Source organism: Gymnoscopelus braueri (genome assembly GCF_963280865.1).
Source record: "Gymnoscopelus braueri genome assembly, chromosome: 3".
Classification (NCBI taxonomy): domain Eukaryota; kingdom Metazoa; phylum Chordata; class Actinopteri; order Myctophiformes; family Myctophidae; genus Gymnoscopelus; species Gymnoscopelus braueri.
In genome coordinates, this window is record NC_137612.1 from 44,624,288 (window position 1) to 44,652,285 (window position 27,998).

The following is a 27,998-nucleotide window of genomic DNA, read 5'->3' on the forward strand; positions in this document are numbered from 1 at the left end:
TGTATACAATATGTAGTGGGGGTCCCTGCTTCATCTATTCTTTCTCTCTCTCAACTAAGGGGTCCTTGGCCTGAAAAACATTGAAGACCCCTGAATTAGACTGTTTACTGTTTAATCCTAGTAACCCATATTCCGGGGGGCGAACATCTGGCTAAAATAGAAAATCTGGCTCACAACATGTCACAATGTTAGTTTACAAATCATTACTTTACTATTATATTGAATGAGACGTGTCAACTGACATTAAAGTTATTTACTTACGTATTTTTAAATGGATTTTCAATTCTTGGAATTCTTTCATAAGTGCATGAAAGGAAGACAGACAGCCCTATTCCAGGTGAAATTTGAACAAACCACTAATTTCGGATTTCGGTCTAGGCAAGAGGCGTTTCCCCGCAAAATTCGGTATTCTATGGCACCCCCCTCACCCGCCAAACACCTGAGCTACCCGTTACATTATGCATAGGTGTGGTTTGGGCGTTACAATGATAAAACCAATCACCGTGCCAGAAGCCATTGCCTTTAAGAGAAGACTGCGCTAGCCGTCATCCCGATCCAATATATGCTCTAGCCTATCTACCTGTCTGCACTGTTGCCTGGTCTGATTATTATAAGCCACATTGGGCTTGTTTTCCTTCTTTATTTTTATTTTATCCAAATACATTTTTATATTAATTTGTAGCCTATTGTGTTCACAATAAGCTTGTCATATTAGTCAGATCCGGAATAGTATATGAAAGCCATTTAAAATATGTATACTATTGGTACACACCAGCTGCTCCCAAATAATTAATTACATCATGTTGCGACAACGCTCCTACGTGGTACACAGACAAACAGTAGCACATGGGTATACTAAATTGGACAGTTTTAGGAAAGGTCTATAGCCTATGTACTCACGTTGGCTGTATTGTTCTATTTCCACCATTCTAATGGATTCCAGGGGTGTGTAAACATCTCTGTAGTAGCTCCATAGTTTCCTCTGAAGTGACGCAGTTAAAGTTAACTTACATCCATATTGTCCCCGTTATCTTTCATCATCCACCTTTGTTCAGTAATCCCGAACAGAGCTAAACTTTAAGTTTACATCAATCAAAGCCTCTCAAACCCAGACACATTGCTGCGATGCGTATGTGCGTCGCCTACCTACCCAAAATAACAGACATACAAGCTATCAACGGCGCTGCGTCATGTCTGTCGACAGCTTACAGATCTGTTATTTTGGACAGCATGCAATGAGCATGCACGGAGAAGCCTAACACTAAACCAAAAATATTACATTACGTGGTCAACAACATACTAGACATGTAACTTGCTTGGAGCTTTTAATGCAGTGGTTCTCAACCTGTGGGTCGAGACCACAATGGAGCACCCAACGCCTGGCGAGCTTGTAGATCTGCTATTTTCACAATATTTATCTGTGGAACCGAGTCAAACAAAATGGGGGGGGTCCCCAGTTCAAATATGGTTATTTTGGGGGGTCATGAACGTAGCGTTTACGCGGGGAATATAATAATAATATAGGCTAATATATATAATATAGGCTATAATATAATATTCACCCGCAGCATGGGTTTAATGAGACAGTAGCCAAAATGAAAATCACAGTAGATGATACTATCATCTTATAACAAATGTAAGTGCTTAAGATTTTAGCCCAAACCCAACGGGACCCGACCCGGCCCGTCGGCACCGGCTGAGCCGGGTCTACGTTTTTTTTACATCCAAATAAATTCACATATTAATTAATTTGTAGCGTAGGCTATTGTGTTCACAATAAGCAACTTGTCATATTAGTCAGATCCCCAAGAGTATATGAAAGCCATTTAAAATAGTTATATATTCATTTCTCTAAAACCTAACCTAAGTTTTCTGAAAACGTTCAAATTCTTACTCCAAAAATGTATAAAAATTGATGTTGCTACTGTATATGTATAGCAACAACTGATGAGACACAGAGGTGGCTCCTGGATTGAGAGGTATTACAACGTATAGGTTACAACAGGTCTAAATGGCGCTTCCTCCACCTGAAACCTTAAAAGTAAAACAAAGAGAAAATGCTATGTGCAAATATGTGAAGATTTCTTTTTTTTAAATCTTTGATAAATAACTAAATTAATAAATGGTCTGTTTCTTTGTTCACAGAGCATGCCGTAAAGCAGTTGATCTCAACCTTGGTTTCTTGAAGAAAAAAAAAATGGAAATAGCCGATCTACAAGCTCTCAACATATTTTCGAACATTCACCTATAATGGCATAATTATAATGAAGTTTGGGGTCCCCAAATGTTTTTCCTGTAATGTGAGGTCTTTGTATAAAAAGGTTGAGAACCACTGCAGTAAAGCATACTTAATGGACCATTTCATCCTCTGTATTTTTTTATACGTCTATTTTAAGCCAAAAATAATCACTTTACTCTATTTGGTGTTTTAAAGTTCTGCAGGGGTTGCTCCAAACCTTTCTATTAGTGACATCACTGCCATTCAGGCATATGGCAGTAATGTCACTAGTTACTTGTGCCTTAAAAAACTTGTACCAAAAAAAACACTCCTACAAGTAGACAACTTTTAGCATGCTTCCGGTGGAACTACACCAAATAATATAATTTACATTAAAAGTAATTATTTTTCATTATTAATGAGGCATATTAAAAAACATACAGAGGAAGGTTGAAAAGGTGCTGAAATGGTCCTTTTAATGTATAATGCAATGTATACATATAGTTGAATCAATGTTGATGGAATTCTACATTCTTTCAATGTTGATCATATCATAGAATCAAGGTTGATTCATTGTCAGGTTTGATTGAATGTTCTTTCCATGTTGATCATAGCGAGCACTTTCAATGTTATTTTCTATGTCTGACATCAATGTTGATTGCAATCTTCAGCCTGACAATATGTTGATTCAATAACTTAGATCTGACCTTCCAATAAAAAGATGGCTTGCATAAAACAATCCACGTCAATGCCGTATCAACTTAGATACGTAGCCTATAAATTCTTCATATCAGCATCTTATCTGATATGCACCACTCCATAGGTCACTGATCACTGAAGCATGCGCCACTTGTTTTGTGTACGAGACGTAGTGAAACAGTCAACCTTGAGTCCATATTTATAACATAATGCAATGTGTTTGATGCTGATATCCTTTCTTTCTTTCTCTTCTGCAAGCTCTCTTTTTCAAGGACAAACATTTGAATCACATTACAATGTCACAACTAATGTAACAATAAAGCAGAAAAGCAGAAGCATAAAACAACATTAAAACTAGAAAAAGTGCTCCTCGGAGCACAGGTCTCCGCCAGGTCAGGTAGGTTATTGTGGCCTCCTGGTGGCGCTATAATAGGCCCATGTGAAAAGGGTGCCATTTCTTCTTAGGCCTGGCACGGCAATTGGACACTGCATTCAGGATTTGAGGCATTCTGTTAAAAAAACATTTGTTTTGCTTAATTAGACCTGCTGGTGGTGCTATAACAGGCCAATGTTAAAAGGGTGGCATTTGTTCCTCAACATAGTGTGAATGTGCATGCAAAGTTTGACCGCAATCGGACGCAGCGTTCATGATTTGCGGCATTTTGTTCAAAACAAGCCACTACTGCAAACTTTAGATGTGAATCTTAGCCAATCAGGATGGAATATGAAAAATCAAACAGATTCACCTTGATCACATGACTATAGAGATCATGTGTACCGATTTGCGTGAAATTTGGATACAATCGGAAGGAGTAATCTAAAAAAAAATGTTTTACATAAGTCGGCCTCCTGGTGGCGCTATAAAAGGTAGATGTGAAAAATGCAGGGCAAAGGTTTTTCCTTAACCTCTAAGGAGTGTGCATACAAAGTTTTACATAGATCGGTGCAGTTATAAGTAAAAACACGAATCGGCCTGTTATAGCGCCACCATGAGGCTGATTTGAAAATATTCAAGTGGCATTTCTTCCTCGGCATAGTGGAAATATGCGTGCAAAATTTCACGGAGATTGCATGCTGTGATCATGATTTGAGGCATTTTGTTCGAAACGGAGCACTCCTGCAAACTTTGGAAGCCATTTTTAGCCAATCAGGATGGAATATAAAAAATATGAAAGACACGGTTTTGTTTAATGACTATAGAGACACTATGTACCGATTTGTGAGATTTTGGGACCAAATCTGTAGGAGTACTGTCAAAAACTATGTTTTGCACAAATCGGCCTCCTGGTGGCGCTATAAAAGGCCCATGTGAGAAATTTGGGGTAGAGGTTCTGCTGTGGCATCCAGGGAGTGTGTGTGCACAGTTTCGCTGCAATCAAGCCAACGGTGCCGGAGATTAGCTGTCCACAGACAGAATGACGGACGGACGGACGGACGGACGGACGGACGGACGGACGGACGGACGGACGGACGGACGGACGGACGACTATGTTCAAATTAGGGGCAGAATATTTACTCAGTTATTGTCAACTTTGTTTCATTCAATTAAAATTGTATAATACAATTTTAGTCTAGTCTCTTTAATCTTGACTTTTATTAGCAGAAGTAGGAGTGGCCCAGGGGAAGGCTATTCCCTCTCTTTGTCATTCGCCAGTTTTATAGGCTCTCTTGAGTGAAAACCTTTGGCCAGGGAAGAGGCACGAGCAAACGTACTCAAAGGGCAGAGCTTGTTGTGTCAGGCAAACAGACTCGTCGTTTGTCATGGATCTCATGGAATTGTTTTTTATTTCTCTCGGTTCTGCAGTCGTTGTCTACTATGGCGTGAAGGTGGTTTTCTTCACTAGGATACTCTTTCCTAAACTGTGGTTCCCACTGTCCAAGTCTTTCTTCACCTCCATGGGCGAGTGGGCAGGTGAGCTGTGTGTGTGTGTGTGTGTGTGTGTGTGTGTGTGTGTGTGTGTGTGTGTGTGTGTGTGTGTGTGTGTGTGCGTGTGCGCGTGCGCGTGCGTGTGCGTGTGTGTGTGTGTGTGTGTCTGTGCTGAGCAAAGTGCTTTCACAGCCACCATTGGATAAACGTGTAAATGAATGCTGGATGCACATTTTAATGTGTGACCATTCTGACTTATACTGTACAGTGATTCTTTCTCCATCAATGAGCCATATGCTCTGGTCGTGCAGTAATGATCCTCATACGTGCCTGTGTGCGTGAGTGCTTGTGTAGGAGTGTGATAAATAACCAAACATGTAACTATCATGCTTTGTACTGGCAGTTGACACTTTTATGGCACTCATTGCATGGCCCTTGGCAAACTTCTCCCATCTTTTACCAAAGTCAAATTAAACAAACACCCACATATTCTTTCACCTTTGTATTTTGTGTTTGTTTACCTGTGAATATGCTATTACAGTAAAACCCTGAGGTGGTTGGACAAAGTGTATCTTAGTGTAATTAATCTTAATTAGGGTACAACGTGTGCAAGGAACTATAGGAAACAGGTCTCTAAAGGCTGCCTGGTCCTGCAAGTTTAGACTGGCTGCTGCATACAGTGTGTAACATGATGGATTTGAGTGTGAGCTATTGCAGGAGACGCGTTGTGAGCTTGTCAATCAGCTATTTTCTGCGAAAGCCTTCCCCACAATAAGGATGCTGGGGTTTAAGTGGTTAAGTTACCTGAACATGAGTGAGCACAGTCTAGCACACATACCTTTATTGTTTTGTTTTATTGTTTTACCACTGCCTTACTATAATGTTCACATTCATTTCTATTTCTGGGACATGTAACAACACAGGCCTTACTGTACCTTTAGGCATTCAGTGTACGAGCGGCGAGCGCCATAGCAGAGGACACAATTATTGGTGCATTTCTACCCAAACACACAACAGCCGAGAGCATGGAGTCAATGCAAGTTCAACCATGAGACCCCCTTTCCCACGAATTCTCAGTCTAGAAAGACTCTTGTGGACATTCCAGGGCGGTTTCATCATCTTATGGGAACCCCTGGCATCTGAGGAGCTCATACAGCCTCCCTCAGTGCTAAAACCGTGGTGTTCTGTTGCCTCATAAAGGAACTAACAATGCCGATCTTTCCTTTCTTTCACAAGCTCCGCTTTCATTCCATTCCAGCACAGCGGAGAGAAACAGCAATTAGAACAGGTTCTAAGACGGATGAAAATCCTTCATTTCTCTTCATTTCAAGGCATCTCTCCAGAGTCCAGACCATCAGAAACCAAAATGTGTATGAGTTTGTCTTTCTTTCAGCTTATTGTCTATTGTGTTGGGTTTTTTACATTGTAAATGCCTGAGTGTTAATTTAAATCTGAGAGTGTACAAAATGAACCAAATGGTAAATGGACCATTAGAGTCCATTTCAGTTCTATACTGTGTACATTCTCATTCATTCAGGTTGCATGTTTATGCATGCATGCATGGAGGTGCGTGTGTGCGTGTGTGTGTGTGTGTGTGTGTGTGTGTGTGTGTGTGTGTGTGTGTGTGCGTGTGCGTGCGTGCGTGAGTGCATGCGTGCGTGCGTGCGTGCGTGCGTGCGTGCGTGCGTGCGTGCGTGCGTGCGTGCGTGCGTGCGTGCGTATGTGCGTGCGTGCGTGGGTTTATAAGACACCATTTTACGCTTACAGCATGTTTACAATATATTCACATAATATATTCAATTACATCTCAGAATTATACCAGAGTGTTCTGTCTCCTCTCCCAAGCTTGACAAATAAAATGCCACAACAAAAGCTCCTTTAACAAAACATATCTCAAGTCATGAACGTCACATAACTTATTTTGGAAAATAAAAAAACAAATCATTAGAATAAAATAAAGATCTCAATTAATTTGTCCAGGGGTGACCAAATCTAAAATCGCAGTTAAAAATCTTTTTTGTGAGTCTCCTCTGAGAGTACTCAGAGGATTCTAGACAAACAGGCCATTGGGAAATAGAGCACTCTCTGGAACGGCGGCTTCTTGGCTCTTCAAGCCAATACAATTTGAAGTGCACCATTATCATTAATAGGGTCACGAAGGAACTTTCCAATTTTCTCCTCACCACCCGTCACAGAATAGGACATTCTCATGAGGTTGAAGTGTGTGTCTGTGTAGTGTGTACTGTACACACATAAAATATGTGTACTGTAGGCTATGTGTGCATGCAGACAAAAAATGTGAAGAAAATATTATAAAATGTTCAGCTGGCTCTGCAAATGTTGGCTATGCCAAAACCTTTCATCACCACTGTGTATTTTGTCATTGCTGTAGCCAGTAAATATTTAATGGTTAGGAGGGCTGGTGGACCGTGTAAGTATAAGAGCACAGTGCCCTGGTTGAAGCCCAACATTTGGACAAGTGGATATTGAATACCAGCATGCTGTTACGTAAATGTCTAGAAACCTCCGAAATTTTGTATCTAGTGGAAATGTCAGTAGCATTACAATATGTTTTGCATCGTGGCTACGAACAGTGTGGGCAAACATATGACCATGGCCCCAAGTGTTGTTTGCATTTGTATTGCACATTATTGGAGTGCCTTCCACGTGGCCTTACAGCCACCAAATCCTTGTCAGCTAAGGGGTCAAAACAAATAAAAAATTATAATCCTTGCTTGCCGCATCATACTTTACATCCGTGCATCATCTCTCACTGATGACATCAGAACACAGGAGGATGTGGATGAGTTAAAGCAGTGGTTCTGAAAGTGGGGTCCAGGGACCCCTAGGGGTCCTTGGTGGGGTTCCAGGGGGTCCCCAGAAAAATGTGTTCAGCATCACAATCATTTTATACGTTGGCTATTCAAAAGTAGCAGATATACAAGCTCACAGCGCGGCATGAAGTGACACACTGTGAGCTTGTATATCTGCTATTTCTTTTTTAAAAAAAATGTAAATCTTGAAAGTGTTTGGAAATTTCTTAATACACACACAAAATATGTTTTCAGATGGGGTACCCCTAAATACACTTTAGGGAGTCATTTGGAGGTGCCAGGGTGAGGCACTCAGTGCCATGTGTCTTTATCAGAGCTGAGGAACATGCATTGGTGTGGTTACATTGTGTGAGAACAGGATTTAGATAACACACACACATGCACGTACACACACACTCGTGCACGCACGCACGCACGCACGCACGCACGCACGCACGCACGCACGCACGCACGCACGCACGCACGCACGCACGCACGCACACACAGGCTGTACACACACACACACACACACAGGCATACTGTACACACACACACACACACACACACACACACACACACACACACACACACACACACACACACACAGGCATACTGTACACACAGTACCCGTGGTCCTGTACCCTTTCGCTCACGGACTAACAAACACGGCCAAAATGGCAGTAAATAGTAAATAGTTTATGAACGGAGCTAAATCAGTTTGTGTGCCTTAGTAAGGGCTTGTATGCGTTGTCTTGTTTTTTCTGGGTCGCTGTTGGTGGCGGCGCTGTGTGTGTGTGTATGAGGAGTCAATAGTTGGTTTGGTGGCCAATACCACACTTTTTTTCACGCAACAGCGCCACAGACCATAGAGATACATACAGTGGCCGAACACAGTATTGTGTGGGTCGTCTTTAGATCCCATATTCTGATCTATTCTCATTGGCTAAAGGACCAGCCAATGAGGAAAAAGTCACGCAAAAGTCACACAAAAGTCACGACTGCAGGTGTAGATGTAGACCAGGTTTTGCAACCTGGTAAAAATGCAAACAGTGTGTCACTCACTTGTTATTTTTTCTCTCTTTCAGTGGTGACTGGCAGCTCTGATGGGATAGGGAAAGCATATGCCATTGAGGTATTTATTTTGTATATGTATCTATTATTCCTTGTGCGCGCGTGCGTGCGTGCGCGTGCGCTTGTGCGTGCGTTCGTGCGTGCGTTTGTGCATGCGTGCGTGCGTTCAAGTAAACCTGAATCAAAACTCAAAGGTCACCCAAAGTGTAATTTAACATTTAGTTGCTGCACATTGTACTTTTAAATTTTCCAAAAGCTTAGCTTTGAAATGGTTATGACAAAACACCAACTCTCCTTGCAGACAATTAAAGTGTTTAGGGTAAGGTGCCAGTGTGTGGATTTTTTTCTAAATTGTTTTGACCATACAGTACACACATACACTTTGAAATAAGTTATAATATTATATATATTATAAATATTTGTGAATATTATTTGTACTGTTTAATCATGTCTACAAGTAAGTGTTTCTTTTATATGAATTAATTCCCTTCCCATTTAAATATGGGTTACCAAACCTCTGCTACCCCCAGCTGGCTGGTCAGGGGATGAACGTGGTTATTGTGGCCAGAACCAAGGAGAAATTGGAAATGCTGGCCAACGAGATAAGTGAGAAGACTCAAATACCAGTATAACAATGACCCTGTTTATCAGCTTCTGTACTTATGTTTGACCTCCAATGTCATGTTTATGTTTACTTTTTGAATCAAGCATAATTTAACACTAAAAGTGTTGTCCTTCACATTGCAGATATACTGTGCACTTGCTGTAATATAGAAGAAACTTGCCTTATCACTCTTTTACAGGTGAAACTACTGGTCAGAAGGTGATAGTGATAGTAGGAGATCTCACAGAGGAAAACGTCATTGGTGAAGTTGAGAACAAACTCAAGGACTTGAATATTGGAGTCTTGGGTGAGCTATTCTGTTCCTAAATGTGGTCTTTGAATCATTGATAATGTATCTTCTGTGACTTCTGAGACTAGAGAAAAAATGCTTTCAATATAGTTTTCCTATAATGTGTATTTGATTTGATTTGATTTATTTATTCGCACTATAATAAACATTACAAAGGTAACATTATTAAAAACAATACAGAAATAAGTGCAGGTGAGAAAAAGAAACCCATAAAGGGCTTATAAAGGGTTCTCACCTAAAAAATAATAAACAAGTAGTTAAACATAATAATCAAGTTAAACATAATAATCAAACATAAGACATGACAAACAACAAATACCTAGTGTGCAGTTGAGTGTGTGTGTGTGTGTGTGTGTGTGTGTGTGTGTGTGTGTGTGTGTGTGTGTGTGCGTGTGCGTGTGTGTGTGTGTGTGTGTACGTGTCTGCACATGTGTGTGTGGTTGTGTACGCAGAAAGCTACGTTATATGGTAGAAGTATCTGCTGAAGTCTGGCCAAAAAGACACTGAATCTTTCCTTTTCATCTTTTAGTTAATAATGTGGGTGTGCTGCCCAGCCGCATCCCTTGCAAATACCTTGACACTGCAGATCTGGAGCAGGTTTGCAATATTCAGCAGTCTGTAGCTTACCCTATGCTGTTTTTTGGCTAGACTTTTCAAATCAATCTGCTTTAAAAATGGATTAAAATGCAACAATAACATAATGTTGAAATAAATGCACAAACAATTATATCCTTCATGTGTTGGATTACCCAGCTAGTTTCAGTAAGTTGATTTTAATTGAATCCAATGGCTAACTTTAAAATCTAACAACTACTAATATATAACCACCTCCATATTTACTTTCACTAACCCCACAAAACGTGTTGGCATTTTTGGCTCTTGAATATAGACAAATGTATCTACTAATTATTTCTGAATCTTTCCCACACCTGCTGTCTTCGCCTTGCACCAGCTACATCATTTCTCCTCCTCTTCTCAACTTGTCACTTCATAAGAGAGCATAAATATGTATTTATCGTTGCAGACAATTACACATGTAATAAACTGCAATGTGAGAGTGATGATGAAGGTAAGAGTGTGTACTATGTTTTTTTTACAAATCTGTTCTGTTATATCATTTTTGCCTATAATCTAAACCGCTTTTTCTTTTCTTTTCATAGATGTGTAAAATAGTCCTTCCAGGCATGGAAAAGAGGTTTAAACTTTTTTAGAAAAACAACGTTTGCTGCATAACATTTAGCTTTAGGCACATGGGTTAGTGATTTTCACTGTGTGTGTGTGTGTGTGTGTGTGTGTGTGTGTGTGTGTGTGTGTGTGTGTGTGTGTGTGTGTGTGTGTGTGTGTGTGTGTGTGTGTGTGTGTGTGTGTGTGGATGTGTTCGTGCATGGGTTTGCCTGCCTCCACAGAGGGAAAGGAGTGATTTTGAATGTTTCCTCTGGAATTGCCTGTTTCATCAGCCCATTATACACCCTGTACGCTGCTTCAAAGGCAAGTACATTACCTAATACCTACAGTACAGTGTTAAGTGCCAGAGGTTTTTTAAAACAGGGTACAGCCAGTGTCAGCGTTTTTAACGATTTCTTAACCTTTTCATGTAGTCACAAAATATTTTCCGTGATCACCGTCCTCACGGCGATCCCCTCATTACACACACAGGGGTCTAGTAGAATCCCAAAAAATCCGGTCACGGCAATCCGTTCCATAATTGCAGCTAGTTGAAAATAGCATGTTTCGCCAAAAATACATAGTAAAACACAAGAGCCGAGATACAGACTATTTCCCAAATACTTTAACCAGGAAGTGAATGGAGTGAATGTAAATCTTTGGAACACGTTATCTATGGTTCTGAGTAAAAAATAAACAATAATTATATATATATATATATATATATACTTGACTGTTTTATATCTGTGATGCAGTAAGTTGGTTCTGTGCTTTTATGTAGTACATACATTTATGTCTGTGCATGCGTGTGTGTGTGTGTGTGTGTGCGCGTGTGCGTGTGCGTGTGCGTGTGCGTGTGTGTGTGTGTGTTCGCTGTACCCCTGTATGTATAGGTGTTTGTGGAGAGATTCTCCCAAGGTCTTCAAGCTGAATACAAACCTAAAGGAATCCTAATACAGGTACATATTCAGATATCAAGACAATTATTTGTGCTTTTTAAAGATAGTGTGTTATTTATTTTAATGTTGCAAATAAGCATAATCGGTTCTATTGTTTCCCCCTCTAACCTGTCATTTCACAATGACATTTTGTGATGCCTACCAGACGCATTTTTAATGAACACTTTCTCTCTCAGGCAGTGGCTCCATTTGTAGTCTCAACTCCACTGACAGGCAACATGAAGGCGAGCATGATGATTCTTACAGCAGAGGACTTTGTCAAGACCTCCCTGCAGTATCTCAGAGCGGGAGACAGAACATACGGCAGCATCAATCACACATTCTTAGTAAGATAAACAAATATAATATACCATTAACCACTTTTTACCCATGGCATGTTTTACAGACGAAAAGCTTAAAAGAAACTATGTCAGTGATACTCGTTATGAGCTTGAAAATAAGATATATCAGAGAGAAAAGGGAGAATTCTTAGAAGACTTTTTGAAAATGTTAATTTCCGTGTGTGTGTGTGTGTGTGTGTGTGTGTGTGTGTGTGTGTGTGTGTGTGTGTGTGTGTGTGTGTGTGTGTGTGTGTGTGTGTGTGTGAACAGGGTTGGATTCTACAGTCCATTCCTCTTTGGATGCTACGTTCTGAGTACATGCAGGACGGTTTGATAGATTTTGTCAAGAAGACGTACAAGGAGGAATAGAACCTACACTTCTCTGAGCAAGAATATCATGTCATCTCATGTAGGGGGCCTACTGTATATATACTGTAAGTGACTAAATTGAGCCATGCAGAGCCACACATGTGGGCTATTGGATTGCCATCTTACCATCTCTGTTTGGACCCCAATAAAATTTTGGGTAGTAAACACAATTTTGTACTGAAAGGTACAGAGACCACTCCATTCCACCACTCCTGCATTTAGGGGCTCGAATCCACCGCGGTGCATCCGGCTTGTCCGAGCATCTGTACTGACAAAATCGTCCTTGTTCAGGGAAGGGAAGCCGGCCAGGGAGGGCTGCGGTGGCGCCGGTCAGCTGGGGGTTGGATACCTCCCCACACAGCAGGGTTAATGGCATAATGACTTAATAACCATAATGATTTTTTAAATGGTTATGGGGCAGTGTATATATTTATATAGCCCTATTTGCTCCAAGCTGTTTTTTAAATAAAATATAGACTGTTGGAAGAATTAACGAATTACCAAGATTTAATGAGAAATAAGGCTTCTTTAGAAAAATGACTGACGGGCTGGGCCGGGTCTAATTTGTCAATTATTAGTCGAGCCGGGCTGAAATATTTAGGGGATATGAAAGCTCTAGTTAGTAGTTTGAAGTGCTCATGTGGCCTTATAGTTGCTTCTTTTTGTTTTCATAGACCTGCGGACTGCGGTTGCTGATTTCTCGCCAAGGCTGGCAACACGGCTCATGGTCCAACGCACAAAGCCATTGTAGTGTCTGTGTGCACTTGGCGGTTGATTTTATAAACCAGCGGGTGGTATTAGATTCCACTATCCCCCCCCCGAAACCCGTACCCATGTGTGTCTGTAGAATTGCAATGTGGGGGATATAGCAACAACACGCCCACGGGCACACCTCCATGCGCAAATAACGGTGTCGGCATAATGGTGACGGGTAGAGCAGGTGCTAGAATAACCTATTGGGGCGGCGCAGGTCCATTATCCGGATTTAACGGGGAAAAAACTGCCACAGAATAGAGCTGAGAGTCTCTCCCTGCAGATTCAGGGACAGATTCTGAAATGCTTCGTCGAGGCCGTGATTCAACGTGTCAAACTCATCTACCTGGCTGTAGGCCAAAATGGTACGCTTGACCAAGCCCTTAAAAGTGTATTTTTTAACAACCGCTACAGCAGACTCGAGTGTGGACAGGATCTCCTTTAGGACCTCCTCCAACTCAGGAGAGACTTCTTCTCGTTTGATTCTCCTGGCCACTTTCTCCAGCTGTTTCACACGGTTACTCAAACGCTGGCACCGGTCCTTGTTGGCCTTGACCTCCTTACAGAGACAGTAGAGTGCAGAGGATGTGCTCAAGATGGTGGTTATGGGTTCTATGAAAGACATGACTGACTGGAAAACATGAGAGAAGGGAGAAAGGAGAACAGTTTAGAGCTGGAGAGATGGGGAGGTCCCTGTAACTGAACAAAGACTCGATCACAATGATTACTATCACAATATAGAGATCTAACATTTTAACAAAATCTTTTTGTTTTAACAATAAAAAATAAAAGAAAATCACTTACCTTTTCACTCACTCGCTTATAAGGAGATCATTTACCTATTGTGAGTGTCGATACAGGACGCCTGTTTACACCCATCACACTGTTAATGTTAATGCACTAAAATGAAACTATTTCTCATTTTGTCTACTTCCTGACTAACAGGTTTGATTTGGTACTATCAGTGAGCCTCATCGATGGACGCTGGTCTGACAGACACACCCAAGGAGAGATCGTAGATTTATTTTGATGCTTTATTCAATTAGACTCTAAATCACCAGAGAAGGAATAGCATTACAGGGACAGTAGATACCAGTGTAGGTGTCCTGAAATATTCTTTAATCCGTCAATCACTGCCTTTGATTGATTGAATTGATATTGTTTTGACAGTTTAAAAGAACAGCAGTATGTAAAAAAAAAAAAAAAAAGGCCAAATGGATAATCACAAAAAAAGACAACGGCTTGTTTCCATTGTGGTCCATGTACACATTCAAGACAAGCAACAATACAATATCAAAATAAGAAGTTAAAACAATGAATGATAATAACTTAAAAAGGTCTCCTCCACTGGGAGGATGGATGGATGGACCTTAAAAAGGAGATGGGGGACCAGAGATGCAAACACGCATAGGGGACGCCACTCACAAGACGTGTTGTGAAGCTCAATGAAGGAGGCAGTTGTTTGCAACTAGTGGCCGCATAGTAGAAGGCATTTTTACCCTTGAGTGACTTGAATTTGGGAGGGACAATGTCAGAGGAACTCTCTCTGGTGGAGTACCTACGAGGCCCATGTCGATACATCAGTTAACCACATGAACCCTATTATCCATATTCTGGGAGTGCATCTCAATCCATCCCTGTCCATGCGTCATGTAACACATAGATATGCATTTTCTTGGGCATGTCATTAAAGGTGAACATTTAAAATTAGCATTTTTTGCAAAAGCTAATGTACAAAGCCTATACCCCAATAAATCACACCGTCTACAGTTTTTACTTAAGTCTGTAAATGAGCTTGACTGTGGGAACATGGAAAGCCTCGATCGTGTGTACAGTATGTTCACGAGACATCCATGTTTTCATGTTTGTCCGTTTCCCTGATTACATTCCCTGTGCTCAGTGATGCAAAGTAACACGCACGCACGCACCCTTTGCAGTCAGATTAACTACAGAGCATATTTTGAAAGTTAACATGCAGAAGAACACTTCAATAGCACCTGTCCGGAGTGTGAAGGTAAAGTTGGTGCAGGGGTGAGGTCAGCTCAACTGTGACCTCAGCTAAGTCAGCTGGCAGGTTGTACTGATGGGGTCAGGTCGGGGGGAGGCCGTGTCTCTTTTCCAGAGAGGTGAACTTTTACAGATATGCATTGATGCCACTCAAATAAAATGAGGACAAAAATTGCAGCTATATTAGCAGTGCAAACAGTTAAACCAATATTCGATTTGAATAAAATCTGCTGCAGATCTACAAGCTCACAAAGCATCACATTGCAACATGTTGTGAGCTTGTAGATCACCTAGTTTCGCTATTTGTGAACGACTGTTATACGATAAGTATAAAATAGTGGTTAATCAGACTGATTTAGTTGATTATAAAACATGTAAACAAAAACAAATGAATATTCAGAGAAATTAGATAATGGAATAACATCTTTATTTCACAGACATCGTGGTTAAACAGCTTCATTTTAAATAATTTCTCCTAGATGTCTTGTTGACAATTTTTAGGCAAGCAGAAACACACAGAACAGCATTGTTTTGGGTCGTCGTATGTCATAGGGCTTGAGCTATTTCCGTTTTAGCAGATTATGACACCCAGTTCCTTCATTTGCATGTGAACGTTAAACTAGGAACCCCAATAAATGACATAATAAAATAGAATAAAATTATAAAGTTACATTCAGTTCAGTTTCACACGCAAATGATGGGTGGGTGGCTCGGTCGGTACAGTACACAACAGCTGAGCTGAGTTTTAACAAAAAGGATAAATGACACACACAAACTTGAGTCCAAACATGAATAAAGAAACTCTGACACAAAAAACGTAAACATAACGTGAACCAGGAACTGCATGAGGAAATAATAATGATATGCATTCTGCAGCCACATAGCAGTGACTAAATCAGAAGCCAACAGTATGTAGTGTCACCCAGAGCTATTGAGTGATTACACTCTTTGAAACTCTTTTTTATCTTTGAGCACACCGAAACAAATTCCAAATCAAACTGTGCATTGTTTTTGCCAAAGAATGATTTAGTATTGCATGATTATTCTCCGTTTACAAGAGATGTCTAATAGCGGTGTCGTAAATCTCTCTCTCAATAGCTCTGTTTCACCTAAGTTCCGCCGTTTGTTAGCCACATTGAAAACATCCGATCTACCAGCTCGGATGTGACGCGTTGTGATTTGTAAATCTGCAATTATTGCTGCACAACACCGAAGTACGGCTAGTATATATTACGTATAAGCGATCTTTGAGAATTTCTGCCCCCAAAATAGTTCCGCCAGAGTCAATGTGGTTAAGAAGGTAGTCACTGCTGCGTGTCTTCAAAAGAGCAACTGTAAAGCTGGTGACAGGCACTGTAGGAAAGACTTAAGGGACACAACTCAAAAAGACACAATGAAAACGAGTGTTTGGGTTCACAGGTTCTCACCGAAACCGTTCGGATGAGAGGGGTGTGGGTCGGCTGAAAGGTGGCGACTGACTCGTGAAAATCTACAAACAAAATGCTGGGAAAAAACAACCTATCCCTCTGCAAAATTCTAAAACAGGCTTTCTTCAGGGCCGTGCTCACAGAAAGCCTTTTTTGATCTGCCAGCCTTTCTGCCATTTATTTGGCGCTGGAGCGCTCCTCACTGTGTGTGACAATGCGGTCATTTACCACCTGAAGTTGAATTGTTTATCACAACCACGACAAGTCCATGTTTACCGTTATTTCTGCTAGGCTACTTGTGCTAACACCACAGATGACAGGAAGTTTGAGTACAGCAGTGGTTGATATGTTCGAACGTTGCAGGCATCAATTAACACTCCATGCGAGCACAGCACTCTGCCCCTTGGTTTTTGCTTTATAATTGTTAAACATTCAGAGGACACTGGGTGGACGGTTTTTGCCATAACCAAATAAGGAATATAGACGGCATCATGCCATGATGCTAGCAGACGAGACACAAACCCTGAGGTCAAACTCTGTCGGCTGTTGGTTGGCTAGCATAGGCCAACTGTGTCATCAACCCGTTTTAAGGTAGCGTTAGTGGTTAGGGGGCAAGGTTAACTTTAACTATTCACCCTCATGACTTTGAAATTGGTTGACCACTGGGTAAGGGCAGCTATGGAAATGCGTACCTTGAGAGGGAGAAGTCACAGATAGAAAAAGATGGCATGGAGCACCATCTTCTACAAAAGGCGGTGTGTGGAAGGGGTGGGGGGGTGGGGGGGTGGTTGTGGTGCACCCTGGGTGCCTATTGTAGAAAATGGTTCAAGCTTTGGATCGCACACGCAGCACAGATCAGTCGATCGAGTCGAGGAAGATGCAGCAGGAGAACGAAAGTTTGCAGGGAAAACCGCCGTGGAGATGTCTACCATATGGAGGCATGCCCACAGCAGCAGTCCTGATGGAACTTATGTGGGACTTACTCATGTGAACAGGAATTGGATCCCATAAACTAAAGGGATCGCTTCCTTCCCATAACATCTTGTAAAGTGCAGGAAGAATCATCCCCAACTAGCCTGAGAGTTTAAAAACTTGCCCTTTCAATGGTCCGAGCATGAGCTAGCCCACCATACTGCCACATAGTGAGGACAAGCCTTCTCCCCATGCTGGAAGTGGCAATGACACAGTGAGTACTGCATTACAAATGGCAGGTACCCGTCCCTACGTCACTTCAATCAATGTCACTTGAACAAACAATCAAAATCAAGGAGAGGCAGCACAAAGAGTACAACGATGAAAAGAAAAAAGACGACATCATTTTATCGCCTTGCAGCTGCATACAGTTGCATTTAATTCAGTTTGGGTAAATTGTTTCATATTCAGTTTAGTTATTTATTTTTGTCGACACGGCCCGTAATGTGACAGGAGCTACACTTCTAGAATGTGTTTTGCCACATCTAAAATAACATAATTCTCTCAAAAAGGGTTTGAAGTAGGATATGATCAACCACAGATGCCAAATGCTGGTGCATTGACACTGATGCATTATGGCTTTGTTCAGAATTGCAGGCAAATCCCATGATTTGTTTCTCATATCTTTATGACTGGCTATCCACGCAGTTATGTAATAACATAAATAATAAGTGATCAAATTGGATTTGTGTATTTAGAGAAGTGATTCTCAACTTGTTTTCATTTCAAGGACCCCCAGTTTGATATGCACTAGGTCTCGGACCCCCATTTGATACCATTTTTTGTTTAATTATCTATCTCTGGGATCCCAATCTACACTGTAAAATCCTCTGTGTTCATTTAACTCAGGGTGTGTACAAATGGAACCAAATGGACCCGTGGTTCCATTTGTACACTCAAGAGTTACAGACCCGTAAAGGTCCATTTGGACCTCTGGTGGTCGCCGGACCCAAGGTTGAGAAACAGTGATCTACCCATCTGCATCGGTTGCTGTGGTTTATGACATAAGCCTGGTTTATACGTTAACGTGCGACAGTCACGTGCCGAAAATAGCCAGGAGGATAGATGTACTATTTTCAGCGCACAACGACATATACATTGGATTTGGGCTGCAGGTCTGAACACATCCTATGGCAGTGATTCTCAACCTTTTCTGGATCAGGGCCCACGTTAAAAATGTATTTATTGTTTTGTTATGTAAAACACAGGGCAACGTTACATACTATGCCTTTAAATAATGCCTTGCAAACATACCAGCCAACTAGTTAGAGCAGTGGTTCTCAAAGTAGGGGTCCAGGCAGAGACCCTCAGGGTCCCTTACAGGTCTGGAACTCTAAAGGGTCCATTTGGTTCCATCTGTGCTCTTATCCAAAGTTACGGGTTCCTTGAAATAAAAAAGTTGGAGAACCACTGCAGTAGAGAAAAGGAACTGAACCAGGCAGAACCGACAGTAAGTGATAAATAGATCAAAGATGTTTTTGTGAGAACCAACCCTCAGTCTTGTTTGTAATTGGTTGAACCGTGTCACCGCTGCTCCCGATGATCTTGTCTCGACTCTCCTATGACATGACATCACCCCCCCCCCCCCATCCCATACCCCCACACACTTCCTGGCAGTGTGATCGTGTCACTTCTTCTTCTGTACTTCCTGCAGCAGATTGAGGGCGGCGGTGTTCTTTGGCTCCACCTTCAGGAGGCGGTTGAGGTCATCCTCGCAGGCCTTGTTGTCCTGAAAACACATTTTAACCACGTTAAACCTGGAGACCACGTTTCAGGCACGTCTGACTCTGACATTAGGCAAAAAAAAATCAGACTTTAACATTTTTGAATATCCCAAGTATAAAATAGGGCTTAAAGATGTAAAATGTAGGCAGTCTAAATGTAGTAAATTAAGATCACAAGTAAGCCAGCAAACAAGCATCAGTGATCAGTCTAAACAATATACCATCAAGATAATAATATGTACATTGAAACTATATATTTTTTACTGAATAGAACATTATTTGAACCAATCTTTGTTGTCGAGTATGTTGATACAATGAAACTAGCACAATTCCAGTGGTTGCAGTTGGTCTCTCTCTTCTATTGAGAAATGTATAATCCTGTGGTCAGGTAGGACACCTACTGGTTGACAAGAGGTATTGCATGATAGTCGAATGGAAATAACTGGCCTAACCAAACAGCCTTTCCGGACCGTTATAGCTCAACATTAAAACTTTTGCCACTTGCGTGGGGGACCACTGGACACGACGGCAGGCGAGCAGCTGTCCAACAAAGAAAGGGGGAATTGATGTTCATATGTGATCAAAGTTCTTCAGATGCCTGGTCATGCTTCTGTGTGATGTTCTCACCTTCAGCTGCCTGTGAGCCTGAGCCCTCCTGTACAGAGCCTTGATGTTACAGCTGTCAAACAACAGAGCCTGGTCACAGTCCCGCACCGCCTCCTTGGACTGTTTCAATGACAGATAGCACAATGCCCTGCACACGCACACACACGCAAACTTGTGTTGTTACATCATTACCGTATACTTGAAACAATGCATAAATGTTAATATTAGAAAAACTGACTCAAATGATGCATCCAATGGTTAAGAAAAACTCCTATTCCGACCATATGTCTGGTAACATCTAAATTAAATGTAGAGGTTAAAACTCGGTGGACACAATTCAGATGCAAAAAATATATATCAGCATTGCAAGACTTTGGGGCATTACTTCATATTGGGTTGTTACTGCTTGTTACTGCTGATTTTCACCACTGTTCAAGCCCATACATTTAAATTACATTTCGCCAGATGGTGTGTGTGCGTGTGTGTGTGTGTGTGTGTGTGTGTGTGTGTGTGTGTGTGTGTGTGTGTGCGCTACCTGTTGGTGTATGTGGTAATCTCTGCGGAGTTGTGTTTCAGACTCTGTGTGTATTTGTCGATAGCTTTCTGATGTTCTCCTTTCTTCACCAGAGCGTTGCCCTCCTCCTTCAGCATTTGACCCTTCTTCATGTCTTGCTCACTGGGAGCTGGCATAACAGGATGACAGGAACACGGGACATGTCAGAGGGAGAATGGGAACCAGACTGGCTACAAGAGGGAGCACATCACTTCCACCCAGCCAAAGGGAGAACAGCGTAGACCACCGTTTTGTCAACCCTTGCAGGTTTGTAACTCTAAGAGTGTACACTGTCACAGTTAAATAATGACTGAGGATTTTACAGTGTAGATTGGGGTCACAGGGTTAAACATATCAAAATGTTTGTCCGTGGACTATTGCATATCAAACTGGGGGTCCTTGAAATGAAAAGGGCTTGGCGTAGCCACGGAAAACAATGGGGGTGTGGTTTGCAAGTCATTCACGCGTCTCTTCACCTACCTGCTGCTGTCTTTTGCGTTTCCCTGGTTCCTCCGTTCTGTGTGTTAGCAGTGTTAGCTTTACCATGAGAGCTAGCAGCATTCAGCATCGCTTGTCTCAGCGTCAGCGAGACAGTGGGGATGGCCGGAAGCTTCTCCCTCCATGATAGTCCGTCCATCTCCATCAGAACCTTGGTCATCCTGTGAACACAGACACAAACAGGCCTGTTAAGGACATTAACCCTTCGTTTGACATTTTGACGTGGTATTGCATGAAGGTCAAAAGGGAATTTATCCTGTATGTGTATTTTGGCATTCGCATGGGGGACCCCTGTTTGAATCTCGGGTTGGACATTAAATTACGGATTGCAGCTTTAATCCTGGCGTCCCAATTTTTGGGCACGTCGTTATAGCTGAAGATTCACACAAAGAAAAACATTGCGAAAATAGCTAATCTACAAGTTCGTAGGTCAGCTTTCTGTCGGCTACAAGCTCACAACGCATCGCGTAGGGACGCATTGTGAACCTTCCATTTTCGCCTATTATGACATGCCCAGAAAAGGGACACTAAAAAAGGGTCCTAATCTGTGATTTGTGACGTCAAAGACGTCCTTGGCAGCCTGGCCGTTTGGACAAAAAAGACATCAAGGACGTCCTTGGCAGTGACTGAGTTAAGGCCGTCTCTCATTCCAACAGCACAAGGGAACTGCCTGGAGACTTCACCTCTGACCCACGTCCCACTTCCTGTTGGCACTGACAGACAAACCCTAGCAGCCACATTATACACTTTATGTGGCTGTATAAGTTGGCACTGAGAGAAACCTTATAATACAACCTCCTTAGTACTACTACTAGCAATACAAGTTAATACTTCCACCACTAGTACTAACTAACTACTATTATTCCTACCATCAGTTCTACTACTACGACCACTGCCACTACTAGAGCTCTACTGACAGTATTACTATTGAAAAGACAGTACTACTACTGTACTTAAACAAGTACTAACTAATACTACGAGCACCAATGCTCCATGTAATACTAGTCTAGGACTAGTTTTATTACTACCTTCTATGCTTCTATCTCTCTCCAGCTCAAAATGGTATCATTTGTCCTCCTCTTCTGAACCACTTTCAACCTGGTGTCCCTATCAAGAAAGAGAACGCGACCGTCACACCGTGTTGAGTGGCCCTCAATGCACGGGGGCGCCATCTTGTGAGGTCGTCTCCTTCTATATACTGGTCTATATACTGGTAGGTTCAGATCTAAAACAGATCTATATCTAGACCAATGGATCTCCTAATTTTGCTGTTCGTCATGCAATGAAATACGTAGGGCTTGAGACGTTAATCACACAGCCTTCGAGTGAGGCAGGAAACCCAGGCTCGTCTCCAGTGAGGCGCATGGTGTGTCTCTATACGGTGCGGTTCCTACCTGCTGGTGCCGTCGTGTGCGGACGGTATGTTGTTGTCCACCGTCAGGGCGGTTTTATAGTCTACGTAGGCCAGACGGTAGCGCTCGAGAGCCTCGTAGGCCGCTGCTCGGCGCAGGAGAGATTTTACACTGAACGGAACTAAGTCCAGAGACCTGCGAGAGAGAGAGAGACAGAGATTTGATTTAGCCCACTAACAGATGGAGGGATAAAGAGACAGTCAGGCAGATGGACAGACCGACAGACAGACACTAGGATAAAAGATATTATGACAGAATAGTGGTTGCACTTTAGTTTATAGTTATTACTACTATTTTATTTTTTGCTTTTTACCCCTTTTTCTCCCCAATTTAGCCGTTGTGCCAATTGATTCCTCCCCACACACATTTCTGTGTGTCGTCACTGCGGTTGTGTCCTACTGGCTCACCTGCCAGTGAGGAGCCCCCACCGGGAGGACGTAGAGCCTTCGTCCCACTCCTCCCTCCCCAACACTCCCCAATGACAGGTGCCGACGCAGCCCGTACGAGTATATTCAGTGACAAATATCACCCTCCCCGCCCCGGCTTCCCTCCTGCGAAACACGGGCCAATTGTGTCTGTGTAGTAGACGCTCAACAAAGCCGGATGCACCGCGGTGGATTCGAACCCCCAGACTCTGCGCTGGTGAGCCGGTACTTTACCCACTGAGCACCCAATTGTTGTTATTATTTGTCTTGACTTTGCTTGTGTATTCATCTGTGTAAAAAAGGTCCTTACACGCCAGGAGTGTGAAGAATAAACGTCACAATATTTCACATCACTCTATTCATTTGGTGATGCCTCATATTCACAGGTTGATGGTTTTATTCTTGGGTGAAAAATCAACCCTCGTTTCGAAACATTACCTCACTTTATCGCCGCATACTTTTTGTGTTTTTTTGTGATGTACTCATGACACAAGCAGCAGTTTAAATCAATGCTAATTGATCTCGCAAAATAAATGCTCCTGGTGTGTAAAGACTTTAACCCATTAAGACCTGGAACGCATCTGTGTCATTTTTTGATTTGCCGCGCTATGAGCTTGTAGATCTGCTATTTTTTGAAAAATCCTGAAAAATGTGTGCAAATCTTTGAATATATATTTTTTAAAGCGAACATTTGTAACTCAAATCTTTGCTATTGGGGGTCCCTGGAACAACATATTTTGAGATGGGGGTCGGCAGCCAAATACATATAAGTTTGGGGGTCCTTGACATGAAAAAGTGTGAGCACCACTGATATAGAAACATATGTTTTTTCAGAATACTGTTGGGATTTAGAAGACATTTGTAGAATCGGCTTCAGGTCTTAATGAGTTAAACATCATCATTTCATTATCTAATATAAAGTCATAGTTATGTCAGTAGCCCCTGACAGGTAAGATAAAGCAATGGTAATCAAGTGATAACACATAGCAATAGTCTCACGTGTTGCAGTCCTGGATGCATTGTGCACAGTTGCCATCCTTCAGGTAGCTGGCTGCTCTGTTAGAATAGACAACACTCAGATCCTCTGGACTCTTACCTGGAAAACAAACGCAGTTCATATCAATGCATCTACATTTATGCATTTCCATATGTTTTTTCTGTTTTTGTTTGATTTAGATCAGATAGTTGAGAGACAGGGACAGTAACAAAGAGATGTGTGATACACAAGATAGAGTAGACAGCTGTCATATAATCCATAAAGGAGAGAGACACCTGTCAGAGACAAATGGATAGCAAGGGGTATGTTCAGTTAACCAATCTCAACCTTGCGTCCCTATTTTGGGAAGGTCCTTATTGGCGGAAATCGTAAGAAATTGTTAAAACCTCACAATGTATCATGATGCTACTCGTTGCAAGCCGGTAGATCTGCTATTTGTTGTATGACCAAGTATATTAGACAGCTCAGAGAAAGGTCATTATCAGACATTCACCAAAACCATCACAAAAACTACTGTTGGAAAAACAGGTTAACAGAAATAAAAAATAAAAACGAGGGCCGCTAACAACTGAAACTGCAATGAGAACTACAAAACAACCTAAAACTAAATAAGATTAGGGAAAATTGCTTCCGTTTCCTTTTAATAATGGAATAATGGAATCAAGACGACATGGAGAGCTGTATTCATGTTCAGTGTTTTGTTCTTTCCAGTTCATGATCAATACTGTAAGAGCTGAACTAAAAACAAGACAACACAGTTTGTATAAGAAACATTTTCACTTTCGCTTTGATCACAAAAAACAAATGCTAAAACTAAAGAGCTCAACTATTACTAGTCAAGTAGAATATAATAATTAAAACTAATAATTTCTAGGAAATAATTAAAACTGTAAATGCACCTTGAAAACTACTGAAAGAACAGACCTGAAATATGAAATCTAAAACCAAAAGAGTCAGTAACAAGACAACACAACATTCAGACAAAGAGGAAGACAAAACAACGCAGTCAGATAAAGAAACAGACTTTTAGTAATAATGTGCACAACAAACAGAGACATTTACCTTTACCCGTCTTCTCCAGTTCTTTGATAGCCTGGCTGTATAGCTCAGTGGCCTCTCCATACTGGCCCGTCTTAAAACGTTCATTACCAGCCTGTTTCAGCTCCTTCCACGCCTGAGACTTGCGCTTCTGTGGCATGTCTCTCCGATACTGAACAGCTGGAAACAAACACAACAATATCAGATACGGCACAAGCGGGCATTCTTCATTGCAGATATGCATCCATGCAGCCAAGCAAAGGTTGGAAAAAACAAGAGCAAACAACTAATGCCGGACGATAATTTGTTTATGGCACACCCAGAGACTTTTTTATACACAGAGAAAAATCAGAAAATAGCATTTAATCAACACTTTAAAGTAACGACTTAACCCTATATTATCCGTTGTTAACTGGGGTCCCCCAGGGGTCTGTACTACTGCAGGTAGGTCCCTTCATTTCCCCCCTCTTCTTCACTATATCTCTTTACTCTGGTTATGTGATCAATATTTAGCATAGCTTTTCACTCATAAGGGCAGTCCTTCGTTGACAGTGATGTTAAAGCTGCAATCTGTACGTTTTATGTCCTAGCCCTAAGCCGGGAGTTTTTTTTTTATTTGATTGATTGATTGCATACTTATTAGTCAGAAATGTAAACGGCAAGAGGTACAGGACAGATATTAAGATTTCTAGCAGTCTTGCAGAGCATGCCACACCAACACTTCACTGCTTATACTGTACCTGAATGACTGAGAGACAAATAAACCTTTGTTGATTGTTGATTCCGTAAGGAGATGACTACACTGAGAACCTTTAGAGCACACAAAGACCATTTTAGATGAATGAGCCCGTTTAAAAACAGAGAAAAACAGAGAGACAGAGGATTTTGTTCAGTTATGACCACATTAAGACTGTATATTATCTGTATTTGTATAAGGACCTTTTATTACTACAACAACACACCACTCTTTTGAAACAGCTCAGCTTCAACTTCAATGTCAGATCACAAGTTCACAAGTTTCAGGTGTTCCACAAATCTGGATTATTTCTGTAACCAACAAAGCATTTAGGACAGGTTTTGGAAGGTGAGTTTTCTCTGTTGCCATTATATTTTAAGCCCTTGCAAAACTAACCTCCATTCTAAAAACATAATTAACAACACCACTAATCAATATGTTTTTAAAGTGTTAATTGATGTTGAAGTCTTCTTCAGTAGATCAGTTATAACTGTATATGCCTCTGAACACAATACAGTACTACTGTATGTATATCTATAGCTTGATACATCTGTTCCACTGTCCTCTCTCTACACAGTACACATTCATGGAGCACTGTGTCAAGTATGTACTGTATTGTCAGTATAAATTGTACATTTATAACACCTCAGTGTCTGTACTTAAGTCACCATCCATGCAGTGGTGTTAAGTAACTACTGTAAGTACATTTACTCAAGTACTGTACTTAAGTACAATTTTGAGGTATTTTTTACTTTACTGGAGTATTTCCAATTTTCAGTACTTTTACGCCACTACATCTAAAAGCAAATATTGTGCTTTTACTCCACCTTAATTATTTGAAAACTGAGTAAAAATGTGAGTACTTTTTCCACCACTGGTGTCTGTCACCATCCATGACACCACAGTCATACTTGTTTTCAGGATAAAAGGCCTTCCATCCATCAGACAGTCCTGGCAGGACTTACATAACCTTAACAGTTAACACCAGCCCAGAAAAAACAACCATGATGACCAGCATTTCATATGAAATGAGCCATATTCCACAATCAGATGTGAACCCATCCAGTTAACTTTAGGCTAGAACCACTAGCTCTAGCTAGTTGGTTTAACCACTTAAGCCCTATTTTAAATTAATGTACTTATTTATTAAATCATTTTCCAATATTTTTTCTCTAATGCAGCAAAATCTACAAGCCCAGAACGCGTCGCATCACCACGCGTTTGTGAGCTTGTAGATTTGCTATTTTCAAAGAAACGTCATAAATATTCGCCTATATTGACAATATGCACAAAATAGGGACGCCAGGGTTAAGGTGGTTAATACCCGATATGTTTGGGTTTATTTTTACCTTATATATTTATGACCGGAAAGTTTGCTGCCTTTGTTGGTGGGTTAGCAGAACGAGCTATATACAGCTAGCAACCAACCAAGCTAGCAAGCTGACGGTATGCCGAAAGCGGTGACCTAATGAATGCTGTTGCCGTTAAACGATTAGAGCAAATGACTGCGCAAAGAAACACAACGGTGGCAGATCTGATCACCTTTAGTAGGCGTTTCAAGTTTATCATCTTCTTTTTGAGTCTCTGTCACGCACATATGCTAGCGATGGATCACATGACAGTCGTCTGTCACGACCGTCATGGATGAAACTCAACCTGGTGTTTGCACTGTCTCCATTTACGGCCCGTACGTCTACATAAACGTTCGGATTTCAAATACTAAGTGCTTACCCCATGGCCTCGGATGTTACAATTATGTACGTTCCCTCAGAAAAACCCGTATCTTCCGTGTTGTTTAATAAAAAGCATTTTAATCCAATCGGTGGCCATTTTCTCAGAATGTTCTGCATATGATTTCAACTACGCGACCATAACGGTTGGGAGGTGTATTGCACTCAGTTGCATTATAACCCTATGAGAAAATGGCCACCGATCGGATTAAAATGCTTTTAATTGAACAATACGGAGGACACGGGTATTTCTGAGATGCCGTACATAATTGTAACATCCGTGGCCATGGGGTAAGCACTTTAAATTTGACATCTGAACATTAATGTACATGTACGGATCAAAAATGGAGAAAGTGCAAACACCAGGTTGAAGTTCATCCATGACAGTCTGTCAGGGCTAACATAGAGCGAGAAGAAGACGCCGACGGGGGTAGCACATTCCCACGGGTCACCGGGTTTGGTGCAACATTGTGACTGTGCGCCAGCGGCTCTTACCGGCTGTGGGGACGTGTATCGCCTCTTCGAGGTTTAAACCCAAACCTTGCGCGAGAGCTGCGAAGTTATTCCAATCTACTGGTCGTTGTCGTCCTGTCATCAGTGCTGCCGTGTCCTCTGTTCATGTGTCACCATAATGGAAAAGCACATGGACGATCTGCTCTGTCTCTGCAGGGTACTAGTTCTAGTTCGGTCTAGTAAGTTCCCCTCTCTGATGATGATTGGTGGCGG

The 27,998-nt window shown here is 41.5% G+C and overlaps 3 protein-coding genes across 5 annotated transcripts in view; 2 read left to right on the forward strand and 1 right to left on the reverse strand.

The window, feature by feature from the left end:
* The window catches only part of LOC308079209 (epoxide hydrolase 1-like), a 526,014-nt gene that overhangs the window by 365,609 nt on the left and 132,407 nt on the right, over window positions 1-27,998 (forward strand). The gene's annotated exons all lie outside the window — the stretch shown is intronic.
* On the forward strand, window positions 4,604-12,762 carry LOC308081974 (17-beta-hydroxysteroid dehydrogenase type 3-like). The gene is made up of 11 exons (XM_080423588.1): window positions 4,604-4,829; window positions 8,683-8,729; window positions 9,199-9,274; window positions 9,472-9,579; window positions 10,112-10,179; window positions 10,607-10,651; window positions 10,743-10,777; window positions 10,989-11,070; window positions 11,640-11,705; window positions 11,882-12,031; window positions 12,296-12,762. The coding sequence occupies exons 1-11, from the start codon at window positions 4,679-4,681 to the stop codon at window positions 12,392-12,394; spliced, it is 927 nt and encodes a 308-aa protein (XP_080279714.1). The 5' UTR covers window positions 4,604-4,678; the 3' UTR covers window positions 12,395-12,762.
* Window positions 16,758-27,997, reverse strand: tomm34 (translocase of outer mitochondrial membrane 34). 3 transcript variants are annotated; one of them, XR_013932945.1, is made up of 9 exons: window positions 27,768-27,997; window positions 24,831-24,986; window positions 23,771-23,867; window positions 22,329-22,481; window positions 20,917-21,095; window positions 20,419-20,566; window positions 19,905-20,031; window positions 18,932-19,282; window positions 16,758-18,884 (listed from the first exon to the last, which is right to left on the reverse strand). XR_013932945.1 is itself a non-coding variant. In XM_080424626.1 (9 exons), exons 3-9 carry the CDS (start codon window positions 24,964-24,966, stop codon window positions 19,181-19,183), a joined length of 942 nt encoding a protein of 313 aa, XP_080280752.1. In that variant the 5' UTR covers window positions 24,967-24,986; window positions 25,547-25,616; window positions 27,768-27,903; the 3' UTR covers window positions 16,758-19,180. The 3 variants fall into 3 exon arrangements, 2 of the variants coding, with proteins under 2 accessions (XP_080280752.1, XP_080280751.1); XM_080424626.1 differs by adding an exon at window positions 25,547-25,616 and having other exon boundaries at window positions 16,758-19,282; window positions 27,768-27,903; XM_080424625.1 differs by having other exon boundaries at window positions 16,758-19,282.